This window comes from Pleurodeles waltl, chromosome 10 (assembly GCF_031143425.1).
Source record: "Pleurodeles waltl isolate 20211129_DDA chromosome 10, aPleWal1.hap1.20221129, whole genome shotgun sequence".
In the NCBI taxonomy this organism is placed as follows: Eukaryota; Metazoa; Chordata; class Amphibia; order Caudata; family Salamandridae; genus Pleurodeles; species Pleurodeles waltl.
The window spans coordinates 1,010,852,766-1,010,871,430 of record NC_090449.1 but is presented as its reverse complement, the minus strand read 5'-3'; the positions used below and the strand labels follow the sequence as shown (position 1 = coordinate 1,010,871,430).

The window sequence follows — 18,665 nt, the reverse complement described above, 5'->3', positions numbered from 1 at the left end:
TATTGTGTAGAGAGTCCAGGGATGCCCTTACTATTGGACAGGGGCTTGCTGTAGCAATCCCAAAGTGCTCTGTTAGGGGGTAGTGTGGTAGAGCAGCCTTAGGCTTATGAGAGAGCAGTGTGAGACACTCGAAAATACACACAGTCAATAAATGAGAGACACTACTCAACCAGAAGCTCCCCACCAATCTACAAAAATAACAAGTATCTTTATATATGTTTAGGCACCAGAGTCAATATGATCAGGTAAGTACGTTTTGCAAGAAAAATATTTGTATGTTTCAAAAGTCAACACAGTGCAATTTTCAGAAGTAGCAATGTTATCCTATAGGGAGAAGAACAAGTACTTCATTCAGGTCTAGTACAGCGGCATACGAGCGAAATCTCCTGTACTTTAAGTAAGTATTGGGCAAGGGTCAGGTCACACCGGGCGGCACTGGGGTTGGCTGGGTTCAGAGGTGTAGTACGGTGTTGGGTGCCCAGTGTTACTAAATGTAGATCAGTCAGTGGAAAATATGCTACAAGTGAGGACTGGGGGATCCAGTCAGGAGGAACCAACAAGTGGGTTACAATGTTGGGATGCCCAGGGACTTAGGGACACCTCAGGACCTCTTATCTACGGACCAGGGGTGACGGGTTCAGAGGTGTCGGGGTTTCTCCACCGGAGCACTTGCGGTTGAGGTGGCCTGCATGCAGAGATGGCAGGTGACTTCCGAGGGTCCACAGTGGGCAAGTCCAAGGTGAGCTTTGTCTTTGGAGGGATGGGGAACCACTCTGGCACTGTTGCTCCACTTAAACTCGGGCTGTGAGATATGGGTGCAGTGGTGCTTTCAGTTTGTTTTTTCTAGTCCGGAGTCCTCCTTGGGGTGCCTGCAAGATGCAGGGAAGCAGCTCTGCTGCGCCATGGAAGTTCCGGGGTCTTTATTGAAGGCAGGCAGCCCTCCCAGGCTTTGGAGGCACAACAGCAGCAGGACGAGATGACTTTGGTGCAATTTGGTGGGAGCAGCAACCGTGCGGCAGGGCTGGGTCTAGGTCAGGTGCTCCTTCCTTTGCTTTTGTGTGTCCTTCGTAGGTCAGCACGAACCTGTCGATCTGGTGCTAGGGGCTCCCCCAAATACTGCATTTAGGGATGTTTCATGGAGTGTAGGGTAGTAGCCAATGTGCTACTTACCGCTGGAGTGATTACACCCCCTATATGACCACTTTCTGTGGGAAGTGGGCATAACCAATTTTTGTTTTGTCCCCATAAGAGACAGGAGGCACCTAAGCGTTATTGATTTGACCAGGGCATTTTCTCTTGCAGGGTCACCCTGCCATTAGACCTCCCCCAACATATTGGGGTTTCCATAGTATCACTCTGTACTCCTCCCCATGTTGTTTTGTCTTTAATCCTCTGACCTCTATTCCATCAAATATTTTTGAAAACTATCCCACATCTTCCTTCTTTTCTGTGTTCCATCTGCACAATCCAATCTACAAATCCTCCTTGCTGACCTGACCCACTCTAACACTTCGGAGCCTCAGATGATAGCCATTTCCTACAGATTGCTCTGCGTGCCACTACCACCAGCATAAACATTAACTGTGAGTGGGACTTCCCTAATTTAGTGCTTGGCCTTTCATTCATCACAATGGTTAATATAACCAAAACCAGGCTTACCCTAATCTCTTTCTTGAGCATGGCTGATAAAATCTTACCCACTCCTTGCCAGAAGGATTGGATCCTCGGACACTGCCAGAACAAATGTATATCATTGGCTTCTTCCAGACCACATTTCGGACACCTTCTGTTTAGTCCTCCTAGCTTCATTAGTCTCCACGGACACCAATATACCCTGTGAATTGTAAACAAGTGATTTCTCCTTAACAGGCTGATTTGACCAGTTGCCAAAGTGTAGACATAGATACTTGCCAGATGTTCATTAGCTTCAACCCTGGCAGGTCCGCCTTCCACTTCTCATCTGACAATGTTAATGGTCCATCTTCTTCCTGTACTAACATCCAATACCAATGGGATATTTCTTTCTTCTGTGGGATTGGCACCATTAATTTCTTTTCTCTATCAACAGTTTCGAAGTCTCCTTGTGTTCCTGCCCAGCTTACTAGTTGGTAAAATTTAAGCTTCAATATCTTCTTTCCGGTAAGCTGATCAAGCTCGTCCCACGTTGCCAGGGCCCCCTCATTTTGCAACTGTCCCCACATTGGCACCCCAACATTTTTTAAGGGAAGAGTAAAGGCATCTTGTAGACATTCTGGTGTGCCTGGAGAATTCCATATCGGAGCGAAACAGCTATAGTATCAGATTTGTAAGATCCTCCTAACTTGTATCCATGTTTTACACTCTGCTATTAATATCTTTAATCTTCTTAAAATATTTGGGGTGGCCAAGTTTAAATAAAAAGTGTGCACCTCCTCCCTCCTGGTTTTCAGTTAGCATATGATATAAGGGGGAAGTCAGATGGAAATTTGCTCGTAACAATAATCTAACATTTTTTATTTGAAAGGCCCAGTTATATATTTGAAAGTCTGGTAACGCAATTCCTCCATCAACCTTTTTTTGTTCGTAGTTTTTTTCCAAACAATATGCACCCCTTTATGAGCCCATACAAAACTATTTATTTCTCCTTGAAGCTTGTTAAACTAGTGTTTTTCAACTCAAGTGGGATAGCGTTAAAAATAAATGTAAACTTTGGTAGTACCATAATTTTAACTATGTTACACCTCCCAATGAATGAGAGTGGAAGACAGGCCCATGAATCCAAGAGCGTCTTTGTTTCTACAACCAGTTTATTAAAGTTAATTTGCGCCTTCTGATTTATATCTTTAACCACTTGTACCCCTAGATATCTGATTTCGTTTTTCTTCAATGGACTGCAAGAGTCAGTGTTCCAGGACATCAGTTCAGTCTTCTGCTGGTTTATTTGGTAGCCAGATAACTTTCCAAAATCCTTCATAATTATTTTTTATCACCGGCAAGGCGTTTCTACTATTCTGAGTGAAGATCATCAAGTTGTCTGCGTATAATGCCACTTTCTTCTCCCAGTTTTGATATTCAAATGGGGGTAATCTGTTGTTCCTCCCTTAGCTGAACTGCCATGGGCTCGATATATAGATTAAAGAGTAAGGGTGATAAAGGAAAGCCCTGTCATGTGGCTCTCTATATTTGAATTTTATCCTGCAGATTACCTTTAACCAAAACCCTAGCCCCCAGCTGGTTATAAATTGCCTTAATTGCATTAAGAAAACGATTCCATAATCAGCAGTGATTGATCACTGCTTATAAGAAAGTCCATCTTACTCTATCGAAAGCTTTTGCAGCGTCAAAAGCCATTATAGTCAAGGGTAGTCTTTCCTCCATTGCCACATCTATAGCCGCTATTAAATCACGCGTCAGCTCTTGCAACTGTCTCCCTTTTAGAAACCCTTTTTCTGCATGTATCAAACTCCCCAAAACTTTCTCCAACCTTCTAGCCAAAATCTGCATGTATATTTTATAATCATTGTTCAGTAGATATAGGCCTATATGACTCACAGGCTTTAGGATCTTTCCCAGGTCTTAAGAGTAAGTTAATTAGAGCATCATCCTAAGATCTTGGTTGGGCACTAATGCCCTTATATATGGCATTCAGCAACCTGGTCATAAACGGTGTTAGCTCCTCACTTAATACTCTATAAAGCTCACTTAGCAGAGAGTCTGGTCCTGGGGCTTTCCCCCTTTTCAGCCCCTTCATTACTTTAATTAATTTCCTCAGAGCTTATCTCTTGATTTGAATCTTGTTGTCGAAGCAACTGTAAGGTGGGAAGGTTTATTGCTTGAAGCCAGGTAGCTATGTGCTCTTCTGAGATTGAAATCTCGCCTGAATATGAGATGAAAAAAATTAAAAAAGCCTGCTGTATACTTTGCTCATCTAAGCAGCACTCTCCTTTCTCCTTTATAACTATTTCCGTAATCACATTCTTTGTCCTTTCTACCCTAGCTTTCCAAGCAAGCATCTTACTGCATCCCTCCCCATACTCATAGTGAGCCAACTTACTCGCCTCCCATCTCTTTTTCACGCAGAACTCCAAGTAGTCAGCCAATTCTTCTCTTGTCTCTCTTAAGTTTGTTCATACAGTTAACCTTCTCCTGATCCTGGCAAGATTCCCGTTCTCTTTCACATGTTCCTATCCTGTCTTCTAATGTCTTCACTCTAGACTTGTGAACCTTCCTACTAAAGGCTGCACCACTTATTATCCTACCCCTGATATAAGCTTTATAAGTATACCAGACCACGTTAATAAGAGAAGACCCTTCATTCACACGAAAAAACTCTAATGTATCTTCCTTCAGTTGGCTAACTATCGCCGGGTCAATAAGTAGTGACCTGTCTACAGTCCACCTTCTCTGACCTGTCACTCCTTCTAACTCAACCTCCAATGCTATCATTGAACGATCCGAAAGATGTTCTGGTAGGTGTATCACCTCTTTTATTTTGAGTGCCAGATTCCTACTTATCAAAAAGAAATCTATTCCAGAGTAATGCCTATATTTTCTATTATGATATGTGTAACCCTTCTCTTGTCTTGATCTTTGCCTCCAGATATCTATTAGGTCCAAATCCCTTATCAGGTGGTGAACACCCTCCCACATCTTAGCTGATGCCACTACTGGTTTTGACGTGGATTTATCTCGAACAGGGTCTAGTAGAGCATGAAAGTCCCCTCCTATCACCAGGTAATCTGCCACGTCAGCCTCCATTAATTCCCCATTCAATTCTTGGAGTGGGGTTAGGTCCTCGATGTTCGGCCCATAGTACCCAACTAACATATATCATACCCAGTGTAGCTTAGCATTTATCACCAGCCACCTACCTCCTGGATCTGCAATATAGTTCTCTACCCTGATTAATGCCAAGGTCTTCAAAAAAATAGCATTGCCTTTCACGTTACACCTTTGGTTTGTGCATGCAAACTGATTAATCAATTTCTGATGTTTTAATATCTCACTCCACTCCTCCTTACGTAGATGTGTTTCCTGTAATACTATGATGTTGTAATCCTAATGTTTTAAATATTCTACTATTTTCCTTCGCCGGCTTGGCATCCTAAGCCCATTAACATTCCATGACAGGACCCTTAACGTCCACTTATTTATGACGCCAACCCTGTATCTCCGTCCTGTCCTTATAGCCTTGTCTCTTATGAGGCACCACGTGCAGCAACGATTCCCCTTGAATAGGTGTTCCAGGACATCAATTCAGTCTTCTGCTGGTTTATTTGGTACCCAGATAACTTTCCAAAATCCTTCATAATTATTTTTATCACCGGCAAGGCGTTTCTACTATTCTGAGTGAAGATCATCAAGTTGTCTGCGTATAATGCCACTTTCTTCTCCCAGTTTTGATATTCAAATGGGGGTAATCTGTTGTTCCTCCCTCAGCTGAACTGCCAAGGGCTCGATATATAGATTAAAGAGTAAGGGTGATAAAGGAAAGCCCTGTCATGTGCCTCTCTATATTTGAATTTTATCCGGCAGTTTACCTTTAACCAAAACCCTAGCCCCCAGCTGGTTATAAATTGCCTTAATTGCATTAAGAAAACGATTCCATAATCAGCAGTGATTGATCACTGCTTATAAGAAAGTCCATCTTACTCTATCGAAAGCTTTTGCAGCGTCAAAAGGCATTATAGTCAAGTGTAGTCTTTCCTCCATTGCCACATCTATAGCCGCTATTAAATCACACGTCAGCTCTTGCAACTGTCTCCCTTTTATAAACCCTTTCACTGCATGTATCAAACTCCCCAACACTTTCTCCAGCCTTCTAGCCAAAATCTGCAGGTATATTTTATGATCATTGTTGAGTAGAGATATAGGCCTATATGACTCACAGGCTTTAGGATATTTCCCAGGTTTTAAGAGTATGTTAATTAGAGCATCGTCCCAAGATCTTGGTTGGGCACTAATGCCCTTATATATGGCATTCAGCAACCTGGTCATAAACGGTGTTAGCTCCTCACTTAATACTCTATAAAGCTCACTTAGCAGATAGTCTGGTCCTGGGGCTTTCCCCCTTTTCAGCCCCTTCATTACTTTAATTAATTTCCTCAGAGCTTATCTCTTGGTTTGAATCTTGTTGTTGAAGCAACTGTAAGGTGGGAAGGTTTATTGCTTGAAGCCAGGTAGCTATCTGCTCTTCTGAGATTGAGATCTCGTCTGAATATGAGTTGAAAAAATTTCAAAAAGCCTGCTGTATACTTTGCTCATCTAAGCAGCACTCCCCTTTCTCCTATATAAGTATTTCCGTAATCACATTCTTTGTCCTTTCTACCCTAGCTTTCCAAGCAAGCATCTTACTGCATCCCTCCCCATACTCATAGTGAGCCAACTTACTCGCCTCCCATCTCTTTTTCACACAGAACTCCAAGTAGTCAGCCAATTCTTCTCTTGTCTCTCTTAAGTTTGTTCATACAGTTAACCTTCTCCTGATCCGGACAAGATTCCAGTTCTCTTTCACATGTTCCTATCCTGTCTTCTAATGTCTTCACTCTAGACTCATGAACCTTCCTACTAAAGGCTGCACCACTTATTATCCTACCCCTGATATAAGCTTTATAGGTATACCAGACCATGTTAATAAGAGCAGACCCTTCATTCACACGAAAAAACTCTAATGTATCTTCCTTCAGTTGGCTAACTATCGCCGGGTCAGTAAGTAGTGACCTATCTACAGTCCACCTTCTCTGACCTGTCACTCCTTCTAACTCAACCTCCAATGCTTTCACTGAACGATCCGAAAGATGTTCTGGTAGGTGTATCACCTCTTTTATTTTGAGTGCCAGATTCCTACTTATCAAAAAGAAATCTATTCCAGATTAATGCCTATATTTTCTATTATGATATGTGTAACCCTTCTCTTGATCTTTGCCTCCAGATATCTATTAGGTCCAAATCCCTTATCCGGTGGTGAACACCCTCCCACATCTTAGCTGATGCCACTACTGGTTTTGACGTGGATTTATCTCGAACAGGGTCTAGTAGAGCATTAAAGTCCCCTCCTATCACCAGGTAATCTGCCATCTCAGCCTCCATTAATTCCCCATGCAATTCTTGGAGCGGGGTTAGGTCCTCGATGTTCGACACATAGTACCCAACTAACATATATCATACCCAGTGTAGCTTAGCATTTATCACCAGCCACCTACCTCCTGGATCTGCAATATAGTTCTCTACCCTGAATAATGCCAAGGTCTTCAAAAAAATAGCAATGCCTTTCATGTTACACCTTTGGTTTGTGCATGCAAACTGATTAATCAATTTCTGATGTTTTAATATCTCACTCCACTCCTCCTTACGTAGATGTGTTTCCTGTAATACTATGATGTTGTAATCCGAATGTTTTAAATATTCTAATATTTTCCTTCGCTGGCTTGGCATCCTAAGCCCATTAATATTCCATGACAGGACCCTTAACGTCCACTTATTTATGACGCCAACCCTGTATCCCCGCCCTGTCCTTATAGCCTTGTCTCTTATGAGGCACCACGTGCAGCAACCATTCCCCTTGAACCTATCCATGTGTAACCCCTCTTCTACCGTCTCTCTAAACCTCCCTGGGAAACCATCCACCTCTCTTTTGGTTGGGTATTGCTGATACCCTCAGGCTCCATCTCCACAGTAGCAACGTGCAGCTCCCTTTCATTTGCTGAATTAAATTCTGAACCTCACTAGGGACCCTTATATTATACATTTTATGTTCCACATGATCTTGAGGTTCGCTGGGAATTTCAAGCTAACAACCGTGTCTAAAGATCTGAGTTTCTGTATAAATGTTCCTAATCCCCATTGGTGATCTTGTGTCACTTTGAAAATGTGTGACCTGATCCAAAAGGTTATCTCTCCCTTCTTAAAACAGTTGACTCTTAATGCTTCCGAAAGGATCTGCTATTTTATCGAGTAAGTCTTGAAGTTAACCAGTATCTCCCTCGGTTATCCCCTATTAGAGTTTCTTTTAAAAGGGTCTAGGTGGATCCTCTGAATACCTGGTCCAGATCCACTGAAGCTATTGATGGAATATGTTCCTTTATCTGTCCCACCACAAATTCTTTTAGATCTCTTCCTTCCAATCCTTCCGGCATACTCAATATTCTAATATTATTCCTCTGTGCATTATTTTCTAAAACTTCTATTTTATCACATAATTCTCTCTCATTAGTTTTTAACGCTTGGATCTCCTCTTGATTAATGTCAATCTCTTTACTTAAATCTTCTATAGCTGTCTCCATCTTACATATCCTCCCTGAAAGTTGACCCATTTTCACCTCCAAATTCTTACAAGCCCCCTGAATTTTCTCCTGATTCCTCTCTGAAATTGCAAATTTCTGCTTTATTTCCGTTGTGAGTACACCTAGTAGTGTCTCTATAGTAGCCCCATTCTCTATATCTGCATTCTGATTACCTGTGTCAGATAGTGGCTGCTTTTGCAACTTTTCTACTCCATCACCCTCTTGTTCAAGAGAAACATGACCCAAGACTTGAAACTTGTTCGTACATGTGGATATTGATCTACCCCCCACAGATACGTCTAGAGAGCCTGGCATGTTTGGTAGAGATAGTGTACTCTGTCTCTCCTTTCCACTTTTTTCCTGAACTTTAAAAAAAGAGCGCAGAGAAGGAGTAATTTTTAGTCTCCCCTCTGTATTTACTGATGTACTCTGCTTCCTTCCATCTGCTGTTCTTTTTCCTCAGCTAGTTGCCATGTTCCCCTCCTCCACCCAGAAGTGGGCATAACCATGTCCTGGAGTTCCTAAATCTGCCAACACCAAGATGGCAGATTTCTAAAGGTATTGTGTCCACATCAGGTAGCGCACCTTAGGGGTGGGATTGATCTGAGGGGTGGACACGCCTCCCTCCTGAATACAAATTTTTCCACCTGTCCAGGTGCCAAATGGGCACTGGGGCAGGAGGGTCGGCACCTCTCATTTGAGTGAAGTAGATCTGCATAACAAGGGGAGTGGGCTGCTTTGAACCCCCCCTGCCTTGGAATGCAGATGCACAGGTTTTCCTGTTAGGTGGTATGTTGAAGCAGCTCTCCCAGGGCAGGCTTTAATTCTGACCGCCTGAGGGCAAAGGCTCTCACCCTTGGGGGTCAGAATCATGACTGGTTGTGGCAGGCTGGCTAAAACTAGTCAGGCCTGCTCAAAGGTAGTTGGTAGGTTTTCAGGAGGCACCTCTAAGGTGCCCTCTGGGTGCCTGTATTAATAAATCCATCACTGGCATCAGTGAGGCTTTATTAATACAAGATGTTTGGTACCAAACATCCCTTTTTTCAGAGAAGCCATAATGTAGCTGGGGAACTAGTAGTGACCAGTGTCCAGCACATGTATTTAAAATGGCTTCCATATTCACTCACTATGTCTAAGAATCAACTAAGATATAGCAGGGGCATATGTGGTTGTACAGATATTTCCTCACATGTAATATAGTGCACCCTACCTTAGGGCTACAAGGCCTGCTGTATGGTTGATTTATATATATTGCATGCAGTGTTAGGGGGCATGGCACACAGGCTGCATTGACAGTCTACTTGTGCTATGTGAGGGTTCCCAAAGGGTGATACAATACATGTAGCCGTCCTTAGGCACACTCTTTGGTGCCCATGCCCTAGGTACCAGGGGTACCATTTACTAGGGATTTACAGAGGGGGCAGAGGTATTGCCAGTCGGGGAACAATTGCACAGGGATGGGGAAAGAGATCTGGCACTGGGGACCTGGTTAGCAAGAACCCAGTGCACTTTCAGTCACATTTGCATCAAACACCAGGCAGAAAATGGTGTTGACCATGTCAAAGAGGGAAACTTTCCTACAAATATGAACTTTATAAAACATTGGCAGCTATTTTAAAAATGCAAAAAGACCAAGAGGAAAGTCTACCTTCATTTAGTAATATGTGTTGTCTTTTGTCAGGAAAACTGAAAACTTAGTTTAGAAGGGCATCTTTCTGATTGGCTAACCTGGCTCATTGGCTCAAAGGGATGCTTACTTTTTCTGGGTTGTTGACATTGACATGCATCACATATCAACTGGTTCTTTAAAGCTTAGTGCGGAAGCTAAGAAATGTTGACTTTTAATGTTGTACTTTTTGATTTTGTCGCATCTTCAAGCACGACAGGCAAAGGATCTACTGTCTGACCCCCATTTTTCCCTTGCCTGATCAGAGGCTGTACGTAGGAGTTGCTTCCCGTGTCCAGGAGAAGTCTGAAAGCTGTTAGTCGGTCATCTTCTGCCCTGCTTTGCTTTTATCTCACAGACAACCTCATAATTCATGTCCCAGTTACCCTTCGACCAATTGTGCAACATTTAATCTCATATTGGCAGTGAAGCTCATGGATTTCGGGATGGCTTGATAGCACTAACTATAGAAGAGATGTAAGAGTTATTGTAGATAACAATGAAATTAACAAGTAGGTTCCTAAATCTGAGCCTGACTTCTTTGTATTTAAGGTGGGGTGGTACTTGAAAAGCAATGCTTTGATCCAAGCTGCACACACATCATTGTGGGACAACCTCTACGAAATGAGAAATACTTGGCCTCAATGGCTGCTGGAAAGTGGGTACTTCATCGCTCCTATCTGGAGTCTTGCAGAGCTGTTGGACACTTTGTGCAGGTAAAGATGATTACTAAAGTTGCTATTGCGTTAGTGTTTTTGTTCCCAATATGATGACTTTATTAACAAACTGTTCATCTCAGTTGTCTGTTGTGAATGTTAGAATTACTGATGAGTGCGTCTTTTAGAGGACAATCTAGATACCTCATGGCTTGGTTAGATGCCTACTAACCAGTGATTTAAGTAAATAAACAACAGCCATATAACTGGCTAGGAAGGCAGTCTTATATGCACTAAACAGGAGTTCTGTAGAGAGGTGTTTCATAATAGTGCACTAGTACAGAGTATATCTGATAGAGACATCTAGTTGCAGATTCTTTACCTTAGAATTTCCCCCAGGCATCAGTCCACTAGGTGGCATTGATCGGCTTGGCGGCATCCATGCAGGTTATGACGTTGCAGGTCCTATATAGGAGCCACCTCAGCACGCTGATGTAAGTTCTTTTCATTCCGTGCCTGCCAGTGCTGATCCGAAGAGAGCTACCCCTCAGTCAGTTTTTCACTGATCTTTTTTCGACTTTTGTTGAAGTTTTTTTTTTAGTTGCTAACTCCTGATGTGTCGAGGGATGTCCTTGAGGAAGACCAGGTTCGAGCCTGGTGGGTCCTGTCATCGGGCGATGCAGGTGACGGACCTTCATCTTGTGTGCCTTTGGTGCCTGGACCATGACCCAAAGTCATGCTATGAGTGGCGGACCATGCATCCGAAGACTTTGAGGGAGCAGTCCCTAAAGTTGATGGCGGCCCAGCGCTCGACTCCGCGCACGTCATGGAGTCAGTCAAGAGCAAGGTCTCTCGATCAGTCGTGGAGTTTCTCTTCGCTGTTGTCCCAATCCAAGTCCTCCGGTAAGTTGAGGCATAAAGAAGAAGAAAAGTTTTTTGACTTCCCCTCGTCCGTCGGCCGATGAGGGAGCAGGAGCGTTGTCGCTGTAGGCCTCCCTCTGCCAAGCCTGCGTCTGGGGCGACTCCGCGCCTCCCAGAGTTTCCAGGAGCCAGAGCATCCCCTGCTTAACTAAAAAAAATTTACGAGCCCTTGTGTCTCCTTTTTGGGCAGTCCGTCACCGTTGACGCAACTTCGGGCGCCATGGGTTCGGAAGGGGCACCTTTTGGGTTCCATTCTGGCGGCTTCGACCTCGGCTCTGAGGGGCATCCATGGATCCATGCCTGGATCCGAACCGGCACTGGTCATACCACTTCGACGTTTCCCAGTGCTGATCCCCTACGCTGATGCTCCTGATGCCGCCCGTGGCCAATCTCATTTCCAGCTCTGACATTGAGCCAGATAGGGGTTGTGCAACGCCGCCAGGAGCCTTGCCCCTTACGTCAGATCCTGAGCCTTTTTCCTATGGACTAGGTTCCAGTGAGCACTGATGGATGGAAGATACCCAGATACTGGCATGCTTACTCCCCTTACTATGTCTACACGGGAGGGCGCGTCATATTCTGTGGCAGTGTGAAAAGCAGCTGAGGTTCTCAACCTTGAGTTGCCTTCGTTGACAGTCAGGACTTACCCTCCTGACAGAGGTGCTTCAACCTGGGGCTTCATCTTCAGAACCCCTGCTCCCTTTCACTGAAGCCTTTACAGTCCTACTGGGTACCTGGTCCAAACACGGCACAGGGGCTCCTGTCAAAAGGACAGTTGCCCGCCGCCATCATCCTGCTCCTGGCGACCCATTTTTCCTTTACGCAAACAACCCACCCCTGAATGATTGGCTATCCAAGCCCCTACCTTCCATTGCATGTTTCCTTCCGCGCGCCCAGATAGGGAATCCAGGAGGGCTAGACATACTTGGGTTTCATCGAGCATGGCCCTGAGGCGCCATGTCTGGTTGAGGATGTCTGACTTTTCTGGTGATGTCCAAGCCAATCTTATGGACATGTCCTTTGACTGCACCCATCTCTTCGTAGAAAAAGTAGACTCAGTGCTCAAGCTCTTCTAGGGTTCTTGTGCTACTGCCAGGTCTGTGGGTCTCTCAGCAGCCCATCGGCTCTCACAGTCTGTTGCTACAGAAGGGGTATCCAGTCGCACCCATATCTATCCAACCACCATGCGGTGCATGCTACCAAGCCTCTGCGTGGCTGGGGAGGTGGGATCCACCGGCCTCGTGGATCAGGGAATCAGCAGTTTGGCTAGTCCACTTAACTCCCCCATGCCTCCAAACCTTCCTACTCTGACTCTCCCCCACCAGGGACCAGTCGGAGGCAGGTTCCCCCATCACCTGCTCTGCTTGCAATCTATCACGTCAAACAGGTGGGTTTTGCAGATAATGCGAAGGGGCTACTCCCTCCCATTCGAGATTACCCCACCATCCATGCCACCATCCTACGATCGAATGACGGTGGATCACTTGCCACTTCTCCGAGAGGAAGTGTCATGATGAGGGGAGTCAAGGACATAGCTCAAATTATGGATTTGATGACTCCCCTTAGTATATGCTGAGCGTACAGGAAACCTCTTCTGAACCCACTGGTCTCTGCTTAGAGCCTCATTCTGAGGGTCAGGCAGACACGGGTGAAACAGCAGGACGCCTTGCCCCCTCACTCTACTTCCCGCTTGCTAGGACCGGGGAGGCATTGCATGAGTGGGCCAAGGATGAGCGGATTATGGAGAGCGATTCCTTTAAGGATTTAAAAGGCACAGAAATTTAACCCGACAAGAGAGGATGTGCCAAACACCCAAGACGAGTGGGAATGAGGAGCCCTGGACGAGAAATAAAGGACAACTAACGCTGAACTTAAGAGAACGCCCAGTATACATTTGCTTTGGTAGGCACGTTTGATTTTCTTTTCTTTTCTCTTCTGCGTGTGTGGTTACTTTAGTAGTGGTTAACTGGGGCTTAAGCATAATTCCCTTCACCCAAGAATGGCTATGAACACCCGGTGATGGAAGCACGGGAAAGTTGAGCACGAGGTGAATGTCACTCACTTGGGCACTAGTCCTTTAACTGAGATACGTTTATGTAATACACTTACCTGGGGTCTTCTCCTTCTTTTGAGGAGCACACTCCGGAACGGTGGCCATGATGTCCGATGGAGGTAACAAGAGAAGAAGAAAATAAAAGCATTGTGAATCCAAACACCTTTATACCTATTAGTGAAGTGAAAAGAATGTTAAGCAATCAAACAATACCGATTCCTGTAATGAATCCTGCATATTTGGAAGGGAAATTATGGCTCTCTAGGTCAAAAGAGCCATAGAAAGGGTTCCTGTGCCAGAAATAGTTTGTGGTTGCTATTCATGCTACTTTCTGGTACCCAAAAAGGACAATGGTTCTGTCCTGTCCTAGACCTTTGGTCCCTCAATCCCTTCCTTAAGAAGTTGTTCAAAATGCTCAGTCTGGCTCCGGTTCTTTCTGCCCTGGACCATAGAGAATGGATGGTAGTGTTGTACTTGCAGGACGTTAATTTCCATCTTCCCAACCTGCCTGCCCACAGATGTTACTTGTGGGTCACGGTGAGCCATGAGGATTTGCAGTTCACCGTGCTTCCCTTTTGCCTTACAAGTGCCCCTCATGTGTTCACCACGGTGATAGTGGTGGTTATGTGTTATGTTATGTTTTAAAATTTATATAGCGCATGGCTACCCTAGGGCCTCCCAGCGCCGACGGACCGCACCCTGAACTAGGCAGAGGGGACAGCCAATTCTAAAACAGCCAGTTTTTAAGTGCCTTACGAAAGTTATATTCATGGCTTATAAGCCGAAGTCTGGGAGGGAGGGAGTTCCACAGCTTGGCTACCAAATATGCCATTGTGGCACCACCACATCTATCTTTTTTAACTCCAGGTAGGGTGGCCAAAGCTGCTGAGGCCAACTTGAGGTCTCTATTAGGCTTATAGAAGGAAGCAAGGTTATTTAGTAGTGGAGGCCCTCTGTTGTAAAGAGACCTGTGAATACAGCACAGAGCCTTACATTTTATGTGCTGTTTTACAAGCAACCAGTGTAATGAAACTAATGCTGATTTAACAGAGGTATGTCTGGGGATGTCCAGTAGAAGGCGGGCTGCCACATTTTGTACCAACTGCAGTTTCTTTTTCACGTATGTAGGAGAGCCAAGAAATAAACCATTGCCGTAATCAAGTCTGGAGAGAATGATTGCCTGAATGATAAGTCTTTTAGCCAGGGATGGAAGAATTGTAAAAACCTTCCTCAAGAGTCTCAATAAGCTGAAGCAAGTGGCCGATATGTGCCTAGCATGCTATTCCAGCGTTATTAAAGGGTCCAACCATATCCCTAGACTCTTAATATGTTTCTTAGGGGGAGGGAGTTCCCCCAGGGCGCTTGGAATCATAAGCGGCTTGCCTGGACCAGGATCATGGCCCAAGATCATTAGCTCCGTTTTATCAGCGTTTAGTTGCAAACTACTGTCCGTCATCCATCCTGTGACTGATGGTCTACGGTGTCGAAAGCCGCAATCAAATCAAGAAGTATGACAGCTGTATTCTGTCCCTGATCCATGCACTTTCTAGCCTCTTCCATGACTGCAATCAGCGCCGTTTCTGTTATGTGCCGGAGTCTAAAACCCATCTGGGTAGGATGGAGACCGTTATTTTCTTCCAGAAAGGTGGAGAGTTGAGTATTAATATGCTTGTCTAATATTTTGGCCGGAGTGGGTAGTAGAGAAATGGGTCTGTAATTCTTGAGTTTCGCGGCATCCAAGGTGGATTTCTTTAGCAGTGGTTTAACTATAGCGTGCTTCCACTGACCGGGGACTGACCCCCTAGATATTGATACATTCACAATTTCCGTCAGGACCGGGACAATCGCCGCCGCCCCTCAAGCTAGTATATGGGGGGGAGCAGGGTCCAAAGGAGATCCTGACTTGAGTGAGGTGAGAAGAGAAGCAACCTGCTCCTGGGAGAGGAGGGTGAACTGGGAAATAGTCGCTATGCCGTAATTGGGGGATTTATCCTGCTCTTCTAACCTGGGCATACTGTTAGGAAAATCAGAATATATGTCCAGGATTTTTTGTTGGTAGAAACCGGCTAGCTTATTGCTATGCTCTAGGGAAGCTTCAATGAGATTCTCCTCTAGGGGTACCTGGAGAATTTCTTTTAACACCTGAAAGACTTCTTTGGGAGAGCCAGAGGCTTCTTCAATTCTGTCAGCATAATAGGTGCTCTGTGCTGATTTTATCTCGGCGTGGTAAAATCTAATCGCTTTCCTATACGCGTCCCTATCAGCCAGGTCGTATGATTTTCTCCACCTTCTCTCTAACCTTCTGCACTTTATTTTAAGAAGGTGAGGGGTAAACCACAGAGCACTAGCTTTCCTACGAGTATCATTTTTTACCCTACGATGGAGTGCTATATCCAGACTGTCAATGATCCAATCATTGAATGACTCCGCTTCAGTATCAGTGCTGTTAAAAAACAGGGGTTTAAGGTTTTCCAGCACAACAATCCATTCATTGGTACTAAGCTTGTGCCACGGTCTGCCGGCCTGCGCAACTGGCTTGGGGCTGCTTCCTACGATATCAGTGGCTAAATCCAGTGAAATTAGGAAGTGGTCTGACCAAGCCAAAGGAATGGGGGGTTAGAATTTAAAGCTGTTAGATTGCTAAACACTAGGTCGATGGTGTGTCCCTTTTCGTGTGTGGGGCCTCTCATCAATTGCTCTAGTCCCAGCGTGTCCATGTCGCCCAGGAGACGTCTCGCCGCCGGCTGCTCTAGGTTCTCAGCATGAATATTAAAATCGCCTAAGAAGACGAAATTGGGTCTTTTACATATTAAATCGGCAATATGGTCTGGGAGAGACTCCAAAAAGTTCTCTGGCGAGCCGGGAGGACGATAAAGAAAGATTCCTGAGAGTGTAAATAGAGGATTAAGGGAAAAGAGCATGCCTTCCCCTTTTGATAGCTGGAGGGGCTGGTAAGTCATCTTAAAAGAATCCTTATAAATAATCGCAAGTCCTCCCCCTCTAGAGGTAATTCTGTCCACCCTGGCTATCAGGTATCCTGGAGTTAATATCTGGCCCGACCCTTCATGCAGCCAAGTTTCTGTAAGGAACAAGGCTGTGGGTGCAGCCTCACTTAATAAAAGGTTTATATCGAATTTGTGGGCTGGCATTGAATGACAATTAATCAGTAAGAAGGTAGTATGGGATTTGACTACTAAGTCCGACCTTGACTCACTGAATTGAGGTGTCCCCTGACAAGAGGGGCAGCTCCATGAGTTTTTATTCCAGTCTGTGCATGCCTGGCATTCTTTAAGCAGGGGCGGCCTAATAGCCCAAATAAAGTCTGAATAATAAGAAAGAGCAGATGTTATGGACCCTTTGGTTATGGCCGGACCAGGGGGACTTGCCCTACGGCCCAACCTGGCCGCATCACAGTCTAAATAGGGTTCTGGGCTGCGGTCTAGAAAAACGAGACTCCTAACCAAATAAAATTGCGGCCGTCCGGGGTGCAGAAGGCAGAGAGGAAAAATGGAGGCCGCACCCAGGACCGGCCATCGAATATCGTAGGGAAGACAGGTAGGAGGGTGGGAAAGGAAGAGCCAAGGAATTGGAGGTGAGGAAATCCTCAGAACAACTGACTGGCCACTGAACACAGGCCTCAGTCACAGAATTCACTAATAAAATGTAGTGCTCAGTACAACTGACTGGCCACTGAACACGGGCCTCAGTCCGTGAATTCACTAGTAAAATTTTAGTACTCAGTACAACTGACTGGCCACTGAACACAGGGCTCAGTCAGTAAATTCACTAATACAATTTTAGTACTCAATGAAATTAGTGAATTCACTGGTTGCAGCTCATCTGCGCAGGTTAGAGGTTTAAGTGTTTCCCTATCTCGATGACTGGCTGTTGAAGGTGAGCTTCACCAGAACTGTCTTCTCCCACCTCCAGACTTCGGCATACCTCTTTCATTCGCTGGGGTTCACTATTAACGTGCAAAAATCACACCTGACTCCCTCTCGGATGCTCCCTTTTATCTGAGTTGTTCTGGACACAATGCAGTTTCAGGCTTATCCTTCCAAGCGGCAGGGCACCAGGATATTCAGGCTATGATACAAATCTTTCAGCCTCTAACCTGTATTTCAGTGAGAATGACTCTGAGGCTGCTGGGCCTCAGAGTCTTCTGCATCTTGTTGGTGACTCATGCCAGATGGCGTATGCAAGCTCTGCAGTGTGACCTGAAGTTCCAGTGGGCGCAGCATCAGGGAAATGTCTTCTACATGGTCCAGATCTCTAAGAGAAATGCACAAGATCTGCATTGGTGGCTAACGAACTATCTCAAGGTAAAGGTAGTGCAGGTGTTCACGGACAACACCATCGCCATGTAGTACTGCAACAAGCAGGGCGGGGTAGGGTGATAGATCCTTTGTTAGGAGGCTCTGCGCCTCTGTATGTGGCTGGAACAGCAGGGCATTTCCCTGGTGGTTCAACGTCTGGCCGCCTATTGTGAATAGGTTCCTTGATCCCCATTCGTTATGCTCTAATGGGATTTGAATTTGGTTCTGACATACCTGTTTTGTGCTCCTTTTGAGCCTCGCCACAATTGTTCTCTTTGCATCCAGCCTTTCTCATGGCAGTTGCATCTGCCCGTAGGGTGAGTGAACTGCAGGAATTTACATCTAATCTGCCCAACCTTTCCACCTATCCTGACAAAGTGGTGCTTCCACTAGGGCTTCCTTTTTGCCAAAAGTGGTCACACCCTTCCACATAGGCCAATCCATCACCTTGTCTACTTTTTACACTCCTCCCACATCCTTCTAAGGAAGAGGAGAGACTTCACTGCCTTGACCCGAAAGAGCGTTGGCGTTCTACCTTGATCATACAAAATAGTTCTGAGCGAATGATGAATTCTTTGTCAGTTATGTAGGTGCGAAGAAGGGTCTGGCAGTGCTGAAGCAGACCATCTCCAGATGGTTCGTACTCTGCTATGCACTGGACAAGATGCAACCCTGTGAGACTTTGCATGCTCATTCTACCAGAGCTAAAGCTGCGACCACTGCATTAACACATGGCGTTCCAGTCCTTGACATCTGTCGGGCAGCAAAACGGGCATTTCTGCACACATTTAC

General features: G+C 45.2%; 1 protein-coding gene across 1 annotated transcript in view; it reads left to right on the top strand.

Moving 5' to 3' along the window:
* Positions 1 to 18,665, top strand: part of TOPBP1 (DNA topoisomerase II binding protein 1) — a 287,854-nt gene that overhangs the window by 183,132 nt on the left and 86,057 nt on the right. The window contains exon 24 of the mRNA XM_069211909.1: positions 10,480 to 10,643. Within this exon, the coding sequence (XP_069068010.1) occupies positions 10,480 to 10,643 (164 nt within the window). The remainder of the gene's footprint in view (positions 1 to 10,479; positions 10,644 to 18,665) is intronic.